This window comes from Oryx dammah, unplaced genomic scaffold (genome assembly GCF_014754425.2).
Source record: "Oryx dammah isolate SB20612 unplaced genomic scaffold, SCBI_Odam_1.1 HiC_scaffold_26, whole genome shotgun sequence".
Taxonomy (NCBI): Eukaryota; Metazoa; Chordata; class Mammalia; order Artiodactyla; family Bovidae; genus Oryx; species Oryx dammah.
In genome coordinates, this window is record NW_024070210.1 from 80,632,204 (window position 1) to 80,646,822 (window position 14,619).

At 41.7% G+C, this 14,619-nt stretch overlaps 1 protein-coding gene across 2 annotated transcripts in view; it reads left to right on the top strand.

Annotated features, from left to right (window-relative positions):
• The window catches only part of NPTN (neuroplastin), a 66,734-nt gene that overhangs the window by 42,849 nt on the left and 9,266 nt on the right, over positions 1–14,619 (top strand). For both annotated transcript variants that reach the window (XM_040227378.1, XM_040227377.1), the window contains exons 5-6: positions 10,855–10,988; positions 14,129–14,402. In XM_040227378.1, the coding sequence (XP_040083312.1) occupies positions 10,855–10,988; positions 14,129–14,402 (408 nt within the window). The remainder of the gene's footprint in view (positions 1–10,854; positions 10,989–14,128; positions 14,403–14,619) is intronic.

The following is a 14,619-nucleotide window of genomic DNA, read 5'->3' on the forward strand; positions in this document are numbered from 1 at the left end:
CTAAATGAAAGTAGCGTCTTGGTGACACTTGCCCTGACTTGTGTCCTTGTTGACGTAAGGATGGGCAATGCCTCTGGTGGCTAGATTGAATTCTAAACGCCTGCAGGGATTGAGTCACAGTGGCATGCTTACAGCCCACACAGACCAGAGAACCTAGGATTAGATTAACTCCGTGGCTTTTCTTTGAGAGATCTGGGTTTATCTCTGTTTTTAAAGAATGCCATATTTTGTTCAACATAGGATGAAGGTGTGAGAAAACATTTTCTCTAAACCAGCCAAGGGCCCTTCCCCACCCAGATGAGCTGAGCTACATGGGTAGGTGTTTGACTCCTTTGACTCCTCTTTAAGAGAGTTAAGGCCCTGCAGCATTCCAGACTGAGCCTTTGGCACAAAGTTCAAGTGCAGAGGAAACAGATCAGGACAGGTGAGGGAGGGAAAGTGGTGTGTCTAGTTAATCAAGCTCTCCAAGCCTAAAGAATAAATTACATACAATTGCAAGTCTTGACTAACTCTGATCATATTGATTAGAAGTTAATAATTTCTATGCGGCCCTTTCAAGAGTGGAGAGAGGTTATTTTTCCGTTGGTTGGACGCTTGAGAAGGTGGGGTTCAGATGCCCCAGAGGCATATTTCCTCACATTCTGTTTGGCAGGGAAGTGGTCTGGAAGCTGCAGGCAGGAGTGTCTTCTGAGGAAGTTACAGCATACACAGTATCTCACCATAGTGAAGGCATGTACTGTGCTCTATTGCATTTGTACTGTATAATAGTCCTGTGAGGAGGATTGGGCAGGTGGTATTAACACCCTAATTTTAAAGAAGTAGACCTTAAGAGAATTCTGTTTTATATAATGCTGAAACATACTCTGTAACTAGCTTGGGCAGATATGTTAGTCTGTTAAGAAAATACATATGGAATTCTAGTTATTCTCTCTTCCTACTCTCCCCTGACACCTGGATGGAAAACAGCTGAACACTTAATGTCTTTTGGGTTAGAGATAGTTTGTTCTGGTAAAGCCTGAACATTTGACTTTTCTTATGTAAGTTTAAAAAGGTTTTCCAGAGACTCAGGATCATATTTGAAACTAGCCCCTGATTGTGGTTCAGGTAGAAAATTGCCTTGAATTGAGAGTAGTGTGTGGGTTATTCTCAAAACATTTTCATGTAAACTCTTGTTTTTTTTTTCTCAGTTCCACTAGGGTGGGATAAGAGAGTTATCTTTTTATAGCTATAATGATTTATAAAAACTCTACTAAGTAATAGGCAAGAGGTGGTGGTACTCAAGAACAGAGTAATTCAGGGGATTTTCAGGAAATGTAAGTGACCTCTGCCAAAAGGAGATTCATAATCTTAATTTGTGGTTTTAACTAAATTGGCATTTAAGGGCAATATAATTCAGCCTATACGTATATATTTTGTTAGCACTTACTGTACACTCAGACCCCTTCTTCCCTATCTGGCTTTCCCTGCAGTTGAGAACTTCCCAAGGTGGTGTTTGGCCTCAGCCCTGTGGGGAGTTAAGGACTTAGACTAGCCAGGGACAAGGCATTGTATGTCACATGACCAAATCTTGAGTTACTTGTTATGTACAAAAGAAAAGGCTGAAGGAACCACAGGGAGGGACACATATTTGGAAACAGACCTGAGGTGGCAGTGCTTTTCTACCCTAATCTGTAGATGCCTGTTGAGAAAGGAATTTTGGGGATGATTGTATATACATGTAGTAGGGGAGGCCTTGCACCTGAAGTAGAGTTTGTTCTTTCTTTCTCTTTTTTCAAAGTACAAGCATGAGGCACAGTGTAAACAAGAAGATACTATTACTGTTGAGGATTACATTTCTTAGGTATTTGGCAGGTGACCCGAGCAGATGCTGGGGGAGGAAGGTGGAGCAGGGCTGGCGGGGGAGAGGGAACAGTGATGACTAGACCTTGTAGGACGACCTCTGTCCCATAAACAGCCTGTCTTGGGATCTTCTCCTTCCTTTTTGAGCCTTTGGACTCCTCAGAGTCTCTGTCTTCCAGGGACTCCACACCGTACCCATACAGCATTTGTGAATGAATATTGAATTTTCTGTCCCTGAAAGTTTTCAGCTTTTCTAGCCCTTATTCCCTCTCTTTTCATCTTACTTGTTTTTCTGAAATTAAAAAAGTGTGCTCACAAAAACCAGTTAAAATTTTCTATGTAGTTTACAAAGTTAAAGAAATACCTCTTATGACTCCCAGACCCTGTCCTCACCCTTTAATCATTTTGATTAACCCAACAAACAAGGAGTTTGAGTAAATCATTTTGATTAACCCAACAAACAAGGAGTTTGAGTATTCTTGCTGTTTTCAGAAAAGGATTTTGGTGGTCTTCAAATTCTCTGCAACAGACATGCCATCACCTCTTGTGAAGGTCCATCCCAGCACCAAGAAGGTTTGGGTCTGGTGTCTTATTAAGCCCATCATTATGCCTCGCTGCTCATTGGGCATTTTAAATGAGTTTAGTCTTTTGGTGACAATGAGAGCCAAGATTGATCTTGTTTTTCTTGTCCCTATTCATTAGCTTTCTTTCTGTTTGAATCTTATGACTAAATCTTAGGGTTTCTGTGAGTGACCTTGTCCTGACTCCCTGCTTCTTATTCCGTTGCATGGACTTATGACTGATATATCAAAGTTCAAACTGGCCGAGGCAGACTGTATGGTGATGGTGACAAATATCATTATTAAGAGTAATAATACATCTCTCACATTTGTACAGCACTTTCAGCATGCAGAGTGTTTTTGTGCTCATTTGTTTGTTTGATGGGCAGCTAGTTCATCTTCTAGGTGAAGATGCTTTGAGGTTGTGTCCTGGTTAAGTTCAAGCTGATGTCAAAGCTGGTTGTCTCAGAATTGCCCTGACTTGAAAAGTCTCTGAAAGCAGAGCTGCTTGAACATTTTGGACATCAGCCACAGCCCAAATAACCATACCTGTTCCTTCTTTTCCTCTCTTCAGGGTGCTACCCTGACCTACTTCATTGTTATAAGACTAAGAACAGCTAACATTGCTGCTGCTTACTGTGTGCTGGGTACCGTGCCAAGTACATTACTTGTCCTGCTCCTCTCTTGTAGTCTTCACAACACTCTGAGGTAAATGCCATTATTCTCTCTACTTTCCAGGTGAGAAAATTGAGGCTCAAGGGCATTGAATGACTTGCTCAATGTGACAGAGTCAACCAGTGGAGCCAGCCTCCTCACCCCAAGCACACTCATGCCACAGCACACGTTCCTAAGCATTACACCACACTGCTGTGTTCAGAACATATTAAATAACAGTGAAAGGTATTGACTGAGAGAAGAAATGGGTTCTAATCCTGACCCTGCTGTTAAAAACTTGCCATGACCCTGACTAGTCAACATTCCTTTTTTGGGCCTCAGACTCTCCAAGTATATGATGAAGTAGGCTGAGGTAGATGATCTTGAAGGTTCTATAAGGCTCTAAAGGTCTGTGGTTTCCTTATATGGACACAGATGAGAAGCTGGGTTAGTGAAGGATTTCTAAGCTTCTTTTCCTAATAGTAGTGACTGTCAGGTTCTTAACCTTGCAGCTATCACCTCAGTGACCCCTGTACTTCCAAACATACATCTCCCTGTCTCAGACACTCCCTCTAATCCCCTCAGACACTGAGGCCAGGAAAAGTGTTAGAGCAGCGGTTCTCAAACATGATTTTAAGGTATCTGAAATGTGGCCTAGGCATCAGGCTTATTAAAAACACTCCAGATGACTATAGTGTCTTAGTGGAGACTTCAGTGCCTCCTACCCAGTGGTTTCACCTGCAGGAAAAGGAAAAGCCTCATACGCAGAAGGCAGCACTAGACCCAGACTGCTCTAGTCTTCACAGTCAGTGATGAATCTGCTCTGTATAATTGTTGAGCCAAAAAGCCAACATCTTTCTTGCTTCTGTCTCGGCCATCTTGTATTGCTTCTTGGGCTTGGCCCTTGGCTAGCAGTAAATCTTAACTCTCCGTCTACCTTCAGCCAAACTTCTGTTTTTGCCTATAAAATTTGAGGTGTTTCTGGGATTTGATAGGTTGCCTGAAGGAAGCAGAGAGACCATCTCTATAGTATCAGTGTATTGTATGGTGAGACACTGTATCTTTTAAGGATGGAGTTTCTCTGAAAATGAGTTGCAGGATTATGAATGTGCTTTGAAAAATGAGCACTAAATGAGCAGTGCAGGTAAGGGGCCCCATACCTTGATCCCTATCTCAGCTCTGTTGTGTTAACTATTTAACCTTCGGTTCAGTTCAGTCACTCGGTCATGTCTGACTCTTTGCAATCCCATGGATTACAGCATGCCAGGCTTCCCTGTTCATCACCAACTCCCGGAGCTTACTCAAACTTAGGTCCATCAAGTCGGTGATGCCATCCAACCATCTCATTCCTCTGTCATCCCCTTTTCTTCCTGCCTTCAATCTTTCCCAGCATCAGGGTCTTTTCTGACGAGTCAGTTCTTCGCTTCAGCTAAAAATACCTCCATTGCCTAAGTTGACACTGTATATCCACCAGCCTAGCAGAGAAGCTGGATGTTTTTCTCTTAAGTGCCTGAAGCTTAGGCAGCAGAAGGTACTGAGGAACATGCATTTGTCCTCAGCCAAAGGCCCAGATAATGAGATTGGGTCAGGTATTGGTGGGTAACTTAAGACTTGGAACCCCAGTGTTGCCATTCATCAGGACCCTGGAAGGGTCCATCCAATAATCCATGGGATTTAGAGAATATAGCTAATAAGGCCAGATCATGAGTTAATTTCCAAGTGGGTCTATGATCTCTTTTAAAGATCCATTACTTCTTTGCTACACCTAAGCTGTGCCTTCCTGAAAAGGTAAAGTGAAGTAAGCAGTATTTGCTCTGTTCAGCTCCTCAGACCTACCTGCAGACCAACAGGACCCGTTTAAGTAGTTCCTTATTAAATGGCAAGCCCATATAAGGCGAGGCACCATAATCAATATAAATAGGCCATTATTCAATATAATTTGTCAGTATCTGACATGAGTAAACTTTATTAGAGCTATAAACGAGAGTCCTGTTTATATCAGCAAACAGGGAGAAGACGTAATATTCAGCATTTCTTTGATTTCTTAGAACTTATAACACCTGCCTTAGCCTAAACTTTCCCTGACTGAAAATGAAGTTTAAATATTTATTTTTGACACTGGGCTCCAATAGTATGCTAGATTGATAGAGAGATGTAAATTAATCCTCATAAGACCTCTGTGAATTTTGAGAATTTTATTCCCATTTTACAGAAGTAAATACTGAAACTCAAAGGATTTTAAATGACCTACCTTGGGTTACTCAGTTCAGTTCAGTCCAGTCGCTCAGTTGTGTCCGACTCTTTGTGACCCCATGAATTGCAGCACGCCAGGCCTCCCTGTCCATCACCATTTCCCGGAGTTCACTCAGACTCATGTCCATTGAGTCCGTGATGCCATCCAGCCATCTCATCCTCGGTTGTCCCCTTCTCCTCCTGCCCCCAATCCCTCCCAGCATCAGAGTCTTTTCCAATGAGTCACCTCTTTGCATGAGGTGGCCAGAGTACTGGAGTTTCAGCTTTAGCATCATTCCTTCCAAAGAACACCCAGGACTGATCTCCTTCAGAATGGACTGGTTGGATCTCCTTGCAGTCCAAGGGACCCTCAAGAGTCTTCTCCAACACCACAGTTCAAAAGCATCAATTCTTGGGTGCTCAGCCTTCCTCACAGTCCAACTCTCACATCCATATATGACCACAGGAAAAACCATAGCTTTGACTAGACGGACCTTAGTCGGCCAAGTAATGTCTCTGCTTTTGAATATACTATCTAGGTTGGTCATAACTTTTCTTCCATATAAAGCCTCAATAGAGCCAAATTTCTCTGCTTGAAGTCCAAGACACTTTACATTATATAAAGTACAGTAGTTAAATTATAGCAAATAGATCAGTCCCTCCTTGGGTCTAGAGTGTTCTAATACATCTGCAAGCAAAGAAAACATTTGGGCAGTTTGCTTTGCAGTTACCAGTAATGCATGTTGTATATTTTTATTGTTTGTGGACTCTGTTCTAGTTTGGTTTATTTCCTGTCCTGTTTGGTAAAGAACAAAGAACATGGCCTCTGGAATCAGACATCCCTGAATTTGGATTTTGGCTTTACTTTTTATTAGCAGTATAATTTTAGATCTTAAATAACTTTACCAAACTTGAGTTTTCTAATCTATAAAAATGGGGTAATATCTGCATCATTGGGTGATTATATTAATCTGTTGCTGGTTAATACTGAGAAGGCAATGGCACCCCACTCCAGTACTCTTGCCTGGAAAATCCCACAGCAACCCACTCCAGTGTTCTTGCCTGAAAAATCCCAGGGACAGCAGAGCCTGGTGGGCTGCCGTCTATGGGGTCACACAGAGTTGGACACAAGTGACTTAGCAGCAGCGGCTGCTGCATAATAAGTTATCCCCAAAATAAGTAGCTTAAAACAATAAATATTTATTACCTCACAGTTTATGTGGGTCAGGAATTCTGGAGCACATTAGTGGGGTGGTTCTGACTCAGGGTCTCTCAGGTTGTTGGCTGGGGCTGGAGGATTGTTTCCTAGATGACTGCCTCAGTGACTGTGTAGAAGGCCTTAATTCCTCACTATGTGGGCCTCTCCATGGCCTGTCGAGTGTCTTCCCAGTATGGCAGCTAACCTCCCCCCAGAGTGTGTGACCAGGAGAAAGAGAGAAACAGCATATGTGTGCACACAAAGCCACTTTGTATTTTGTGAACTAGTTTCCAAAGTTGTACACATTTTAATATATATACATACATATATAAAAAACATTTTATAAATATATGTATGTATAACATATGCTATATTTTATTCTTTAGAATCAGGTCACTAAGTCCAGCCCACACTCAAGGGGAGGGAAATTAGGCTCCACCTCTTGAAGGGAAGAAAATCAAATAATTTGTGAACTATTTAAGATGTAGACTCTGTGCCCTAAGAGTCCGCTTCTTTGACCACTGCTGACATGTGTTCTGAAAGTTCAGTTACCTTTCTTGCTGTTAGTCTGCCATCTAGCTCAGCTGGTGGGGCAAGAACAGGCTTTCTGATTGAGCAGCTCCCCTAAAGAACAGAGAAGTGACCTACTTCATTGACCCAAAGGCTGAAGTGATAGTTGTTATAATCATTCCTTATAAGGGTAAAGTGATGTAACCTGCATTAATTTCCTGTCTGCTTAGTATACTAGTGATACTTCAACCAATCCAAGGGTGAATAATCAGGGCATTTTTCTTTTGAGTACATTAGGAAGAGGGGATATTATTCCTAAACTTCACTCAGTATTCTTTGTTGAGTTGAGAACGCAGCAGTAGATCTAACTATGAAAACTTGCAGGCTTTACTATGTAAACATGGCCAACAAAGGGTGGGGGGCAGGTGCATTAAATTCCTATTGTCTCAGCATCTGATAGCCTTTAAGGGACCTTCCCATCTGTAAATAGAAGCCTCTGTAGAATCTGGAAGTAGATGAATGAAAGGAGGGTGTGGTATTTTCAACCTGAGCACCAAGGCAGGAGTGAAAGACCAAAACCCAGGTCTTGGTCTTCAAGAGTAGTAGCTTTTTAGAGACTGTATAGCCATAAACCAACTCAGGTTTTAGCCTTCTAAGTGATTCTTACGTATAATCTTGGGGATGAGTCTCCAAGGCAAAATCTGAGGTTGCTGAATGCACAGCACTATTGGAATTAGTCAAGTAACTGAAAGTGAGAGTCACTCAGTCGTGTCCAGCTCTTTGTGACCCCATGGACTATCGAGTCTATGGAATTCTCCAGGCCAAAATACTGGAGTGGGTAGCCTATCCTTTCTCCAGCGACTCTTCCCGACTCAGGAATCAAACTGAGGTCTGCTGCGTTGCAGGCAGATTCTTTATCAACTGACCTAACAGGGAAGTACTTAACTGGGCCAGAGTAAATAGAGTTGAGTATTCTCTGTGGGGCAAAGGAGAATGAAAGTGGGAAAAAAAACATCACATGTAAACTAATTTCTGAAAGTTATATCTCAACCATTTCCCTGAGCTCTGGACTTGATACTCAGCTGCCTACTTGACAACTTCACTTGGATGTTAAATAAGTCCTAAACTTAACATTTCCTAAACTTTGAACTCCTGTTTTTTTACTACCATCATTGCTCTATCCATAAGCAGAACAAAATAAAAACAAACCACCAACAACAAAAAAACCCATGCTAATTCTTCTGCAGTCTTCCTCATCTCAGTAACTGGCAATTCTATTCTTAAAGTTACTCAGACCAGAAACCTTGAGGTCATGCTTGGCTCCTTTTTCTCTCACTTTCTACATTCAGTCCATTAACAAATATATTAACCTATAAAATATCCAGAATTTCTCACTTTTACCGCTGCTGCCTTCATCCAAACCTCCCCCTTTCTGGATTGCTTTCAGAACCTCCTAATTGATCTTATTTCCACTATCCTCTCTCTACAGTTGTCCACATAGTAGCCAGAGGGAGCCTGTTAAAACATGCAGATAAAAAACAAAACAAACAAAAAAAAACATGCAGATAATTTCATACCTACACTTAGTATTTACCAGTGGCTTCCCAGCTGACACAGAGTAAATGCCAAAGTAATTTCATCGTCCTACAAAGTCCTATCCAATCTAGGCTCTATTCTCTGATTTAATCTCTTACCATCATCCCCTGTTGGTTACTGTTTCAGCCAATTCCTCCATGCTGTTTGTTACACATAACAAGCACACTTCTGCCCCAAAGCTTTTGCCTTTCCCTCTACTTGGAGTGTTCTTCCTGCAGATACATGTGGCTTACTCCTTTATTTTTTTCATGACTCTGCTAAAATTCACCTCATCAGAAAGGCCTTCCCCTGCCACTCTGTGACAAATTTGGCATATGATGAGTGCTCAACAAATGTTTGTCCAATGAATGAAACATACTAGAGGTACAGTGTGGTAGCTCTTCTGCTTATTGTGTCTCCCTGCTCCCCCATGATGGTGTGTTAGTATGCTGTGGAGCTTGCTTCTTGGTGTGCTTGTTGCTGCTGCTGCTAAGTCGCTTCAGTCGTGTCCGACTCTGTGTGACCTCATAGATGGCAGCCCACCAGGCTCCCCTGTCCCTGGGATTCTCCAGGCAAGGACACTGGAGTGGGTTGCCATTTCCTTCTCCAGTGAATGAAAGTGAAAAGTGAAAGTGAAGTCACTCAGGTGTGTCCGAGTCTTAGCAACCCCATGGACTGCAGCCTACCAGGCTCCTTGGCCCATGGGATTTTCCAGGCAAGAGTACTGGAGTAGGTTGCCATTGCCTTCTTTTAAGACGTTCTTAATATTTACTGACTGCAGAAAGCTCTGAGGAAGAGTGACCAGGTTAAACATTAGGCCTGAGAGGTGACTGATTCACTGTGGGAGAAATTTGGCATGTTGAGAACTTGAGCCAGCCTGACTCATTCCCTTCTGTAGTGAGGAATTGTGCCTGGGAAAACAAAAAGACATTTCCTTTATAATATCCTATCTGGAAAACACCTCACACTGAGTGGTAATGACCAGGCTTTCATTTGTCAGGTTGTAGAGGTGGCTTGGGGCCTTGCTCGTTCTTTTTCTATCCAGGTGCCTCAGGAGGTGGTCTAGGAAGCACAGTCTGAGAGGACCAGGACATTGGATTATTTTTAAGCCGAGAAAAACCAAGCCAATCAGAAGGAAAACATGAGATTCAGCCCATGGTATAATTATATAGGCTTTTACAGTCTCAAAATGACATCTATCTGTCTGTGCAAGACACTGAATGTAGGCAGGGGCTAGAAATAACTCCATCTGATAATGGGTATAAAATTCAAGCATAAAAAAAAAAATTCAAGCATAGAATAATTAAATAACTTGCAAAACTGGAATTTGGACCAGGCCTATTGATTCTCTTTCCTATTTTGGCCAACAAAGTGATGTCTGGCCTACTTTGAGTTTTATTGCTTTCAGATTAGTAGAACTGATGTGGTAAGGTGGGAATTTATAGTTAAGATCAAAGAAGGCCAAATTCAAAGAATTAGCTGTCATCTCAGGCTTCTTGGGTCCTTGAACTTTCTCTAATATTTAAACCACATATGCTATTTATTTCTTCCTAAATGATCATGAAAAGCAGAGACCAACAGCTTCCAGCATGTCTGGAAATTTCCCCAAGATTTGGTTCATTGAGATAATTGCAAATCAGGTATATAAATCAGATTCTTAAGTCGTTAAAACAACCTCATGAGACACTGGTTGAATTTCCTGTTCATTTCTTTCTTCTCTTGTGAAGACTAGTTTGCTGGATTTCCTCTTTTCTGGGAGAGCCTTGGCTATTGATATTCTTGGGTAGCTTCTCTAAGCATTCATCATTTATTGTTTTTATATACCTTACAATAGGACTTGATTTTAGGTGTTTGATCTCAGGGCTCTCTCATTTCCTTAACATAATGTATAGCATTTGATATAATACATAATTACTGCTCATGCAGGTGTTGTGAGAAAAAACCATGACTGGCAGAGAAGATAATAACTTCTGTTTGCATTTCTTTAAAGGATGGCTTAATTTATGCAGTTGCACCTGTATTGTCTTCCAGTAGGTTGTAGAACCACCCATATTATTAGTAGAGCTTCACATATAGTAATCCTGGTACCTGCTTTGGTGGGTGGGAGGTTAGGGCATGGGATTGGTTCCATTGCTCTGTTCTGACCTGAAATGCATGTTATCAAAGCTGAATATGAGGGTGAGTCTAAAGACTGACTAAGAAGCAGGGCTCTGAGCCAGTAGTTGGGGCTTTGTATCTTGTTCAGCATAGGCTCCCATGGTAACTGTATTCCACACTTTCTCACAGCTGCTCCTGACATCACTGGCCATAAACGGAGTGAGAACAAGAATGAAGGGCAGGATGCCATGATGTACTGCAAGTCAGTTGGCTACCCCCACCCAGAGTGGACATGGCACAAGAAGGAGAATGGTATGCTCGTGGTGAGTAGGAGGCAGCCCTGGTCCTCTATATATGGGTGTCTGTGGTTGCTGGAGTTTCTCCTGGGGTGCTCCAGACATCTGGACAAGTTTCTGCAACCTGCCTTACCAGCTGCCATGGCTTGGGTCACCCTTTCTGGGGTCATGGTTATATCACAAATTTGAAGGGCACCAATAGTCTCTGCTTAGCATGGAATCCCTTCCTTACCTATGAATTTATTAAAGCTGTCTGGTAAAAGGCTTGGCTCTTTGCCTTCAAGATAAGACACCAAGAAGAACTAGCCCCAGTCTTAAAATTTTACTATTATTCTAGTCCATTTATCCTAGATAAAATATTGTTCTTGAAGTGGTCTTAATGTGTTTTTCTTGATTTTTGGGAAAGGCAAGGCAATAAGAGCAGTTAATAGTATTATATATTCCTGAAACATTAAATTACTGATTAGGATTTGAGACAATCTAAGGAGGCCCACTGGCAGCCTTAGACATTGGAAATCTGACAGTATCTGCTCCAGAAAAGGTCAAAGGAAACATCTTTTCCAATCTATGGGATGACTCCTGATGATATTGGGAGAGTCAAAACTTTAGACTTTTGATTAATGCTTGACCAATCTCCTGTTCTCTCAGATGGGATGCCATACATTCTTCTCCAGGCTTTGTATGCCTAGAACTCTACTTTTCAGGCATCTTCTTTGATTGTCGGTCTTCAGAATCAGAAGGGACCCTAGAGATCATGTAATCCAGGTTCTTTAGAAAGATTATAAATATTAACCAAGGTAAATTGGTGGCGAAGCCACAAAAGTTCCTTGCATATGATAGTACTTAAAAAATACCCTTTGAAACTATAAGCAAGGTGAAAAGACAGCTCTCAGAATGGGAGAAAATAGGAAATGAAACAACTAATAAAGATTAATAAATTAATCTCCAAAATATACATGGCAACTTACACAGCTCAGTATCAGAAAAACAACCCAATCAAAAAGTGGGCAGAAGAACTAAACAGACATTTCTCCAAAGAAGACATAAAGGTGGCTAAAGAACACATGAAAAGGTGCTCAACCTTGCTTATTACTAAAGAAATGCAAATCAAAACTACATTGAGGTATCATCTCACACTGGTCAGAATGGCCATCATCAAAAAAGTCTACAAGCAGTAAATGCTGGGGAGGGCGTGCATCTTGCACTGTTCGTGGGGATGCAAATTGATACAGCCATTATGGAAAACAGTATGGAGATTGCTTAAAAAACTAGGAATAAAACTATCATATGACCCACTAATCCCACTACTGGGCATGTACCCTCAGGAAACCGTAATTGAAAAAGACACATGTACTCCAGTGTTCATTGCAGCACTATTTACAATAGCTAAGACATGGAAGCAACCTAGATGTCCATCAACAGATGAATGGATAAAGAAATTGGGGTACATATACACAATGGAATATTACTCAGCTATAAAAAGGAACCCATTTGAATCAGTTCTAATGAGGTGGATGAACCTAGAGCATATTATACAGAGTGAAGTCAGTCAGAAAGAGAAAAACAAATATCATATATTAACACATATATATGGAATCTAGAAAGATGATACTGATGATCCTATCTGCAGGACAGCAGTGGAAACACAGACATAAAGAACAGACTTACGGTCACAGAGAGGGAGGGAGAGGGTGGGATGACTTGAGAGAGTAGTATTGAAATATATACATTATGTAAAATAGATAGCCAGTGTGAATTTGCTGTATGATGCAGGAAATCCAAAGGCTGGTGCTCTGTGACAACCTAGAGGGGGTAGGATCCAGAAGGAGTTGGGAGGACAGTTTAAGAGGGAGGAGACGTGTATACCAATGACTGATTCATGCTGATGTATGGCAGAAACCATCACAATATTGTAAAGTAACTATCCTCCAGTTGAAAATAAAATAAAAATTTAAAAACCCTTTGAAGGCTTGTGGACCAAAGATCATAACTGAGAAATGTGGAATTAGTGAAGGAGTAGAGCAAGAGTTAGAGGAGTTGGCAGCTTTTTAAATCCTAGGGTTGAAGTTTCACAGAATAACTCTTAATTTTGAAGGCTATGAATTTCTCATTTTAGCCAAACCCATACTTAAATGTAGACATGATTTATGCTATAGCTAGATATCATTCTGGGGATTATATTGACCTTTCTTCTCTACTGTTTCTGATTACGTTTTAGTGGCTGCATGTGAACTGACACAAGAGTCAGATTTTTCCCCTGCTAGTATCCCATGAGATCAGAGCTGCAAACCTGTCCCAGTTCCACCCAAACACCTGGTCATACTCTCACCCCTGCCTTCCTACACATGCCTGGAGCATTCCTGTCTTGCTTGGTCAGCTCTCCTCTCCCACAGTCTAGTTTAAATGTTAGCTCTTCTCCAACTTTCCTTGACTCTTTCCAGCAGTGTCCACTCACTCAGTGCAGTGTGGCTCTATACATACCCTCTGTTGGCGCTTCTTACACGTTCCTGGAACCATCTCTTTGGAAGTCTGGTTCCCTCTGGAGGTCATTTTTATGTCATCTTTCCCTTTCTCACCTTCCTCTTAGGTTGGATATAAAACATGTAGCATATATTAGTAAATAATCTCTTTCTTTTAACCTTGTAATTCTGAAAGGAAGTGGAAGTTCTGAATTTCCTCCATTCTGACTAGTAGCAAGTTATTAGCATTGTTTCTAGAGGAAGTTTAGGGAAACTTTCCAGAATTCACCAGGTGTGAAGTAGTGCTGAATCTGAAGTCATTAAATAGGCCTGATGTTACCAGATACATACCTGACCACGGAGTTCACACCCTTTCTCCATCCTCTTTCTGGTTATGGAGTTCTTATCTGGTGTTTGGAGCAACATCTAGATTAAGTCATCTTTTCTGGGTCTGCAGGGAAGGATGTCCCTTCATTAAAATTGGCGAAGTCCTGATTCTGCTAGAAGCTTATTGAGTGGTTGTTGTTGAGATTGAAGGGAAGTCAGTGATCAAGTATTCAAAGTTCCTTGGACAAAAATGACCCTAGACACTGCTCCCTGATCCTGTTCAGTGTTTTGCTAAGGATAGAGAATAGTCTCACCCTGTGTTGGACACTAATTCACCTACTTTGATCTTTGTGTGTTCTCACTTTTTCTGCTCCTGAGTAGGATATTGTCAATACCTCTGGCCGCTTCATCATCATCAACAGGGAAAATTACACTGAGCTGAGCATCACTAACCTCCAGATCACAGAAGACCCTGGCGAGTATGAATGTAATGCTACCAACTCCATTGGCTCTGCCTCCGTTGTCACCATCCTCAGGGTACGGAGCCACCTGGCCCCACTCTGGCCTTTCTTGGGAATTCTGGCAGAAATCATCATCCTTGTGGTGATCATTGTTGTATATGAAAAGAGGAAGAGGCCAGATGAAGTTCCTGACGGTAAGAGCATCCCTACAAAATAGCTGTAATGTTGGGGCTGGTTCCTTGGGGGTGGTTTCCAAGCACCCAGAGAAGACTATAAGGATGTTGGGATTCAGTCCCAAAAGGAGAGAAGGAAAAATTCTTACACTGGTTCCTCACCCCCCTACCCCTAAGATTAGCCACTTTGAACTATAATTATTAGCTCTGTCCTTCCATGTGGGTGTTCTCGAACCCC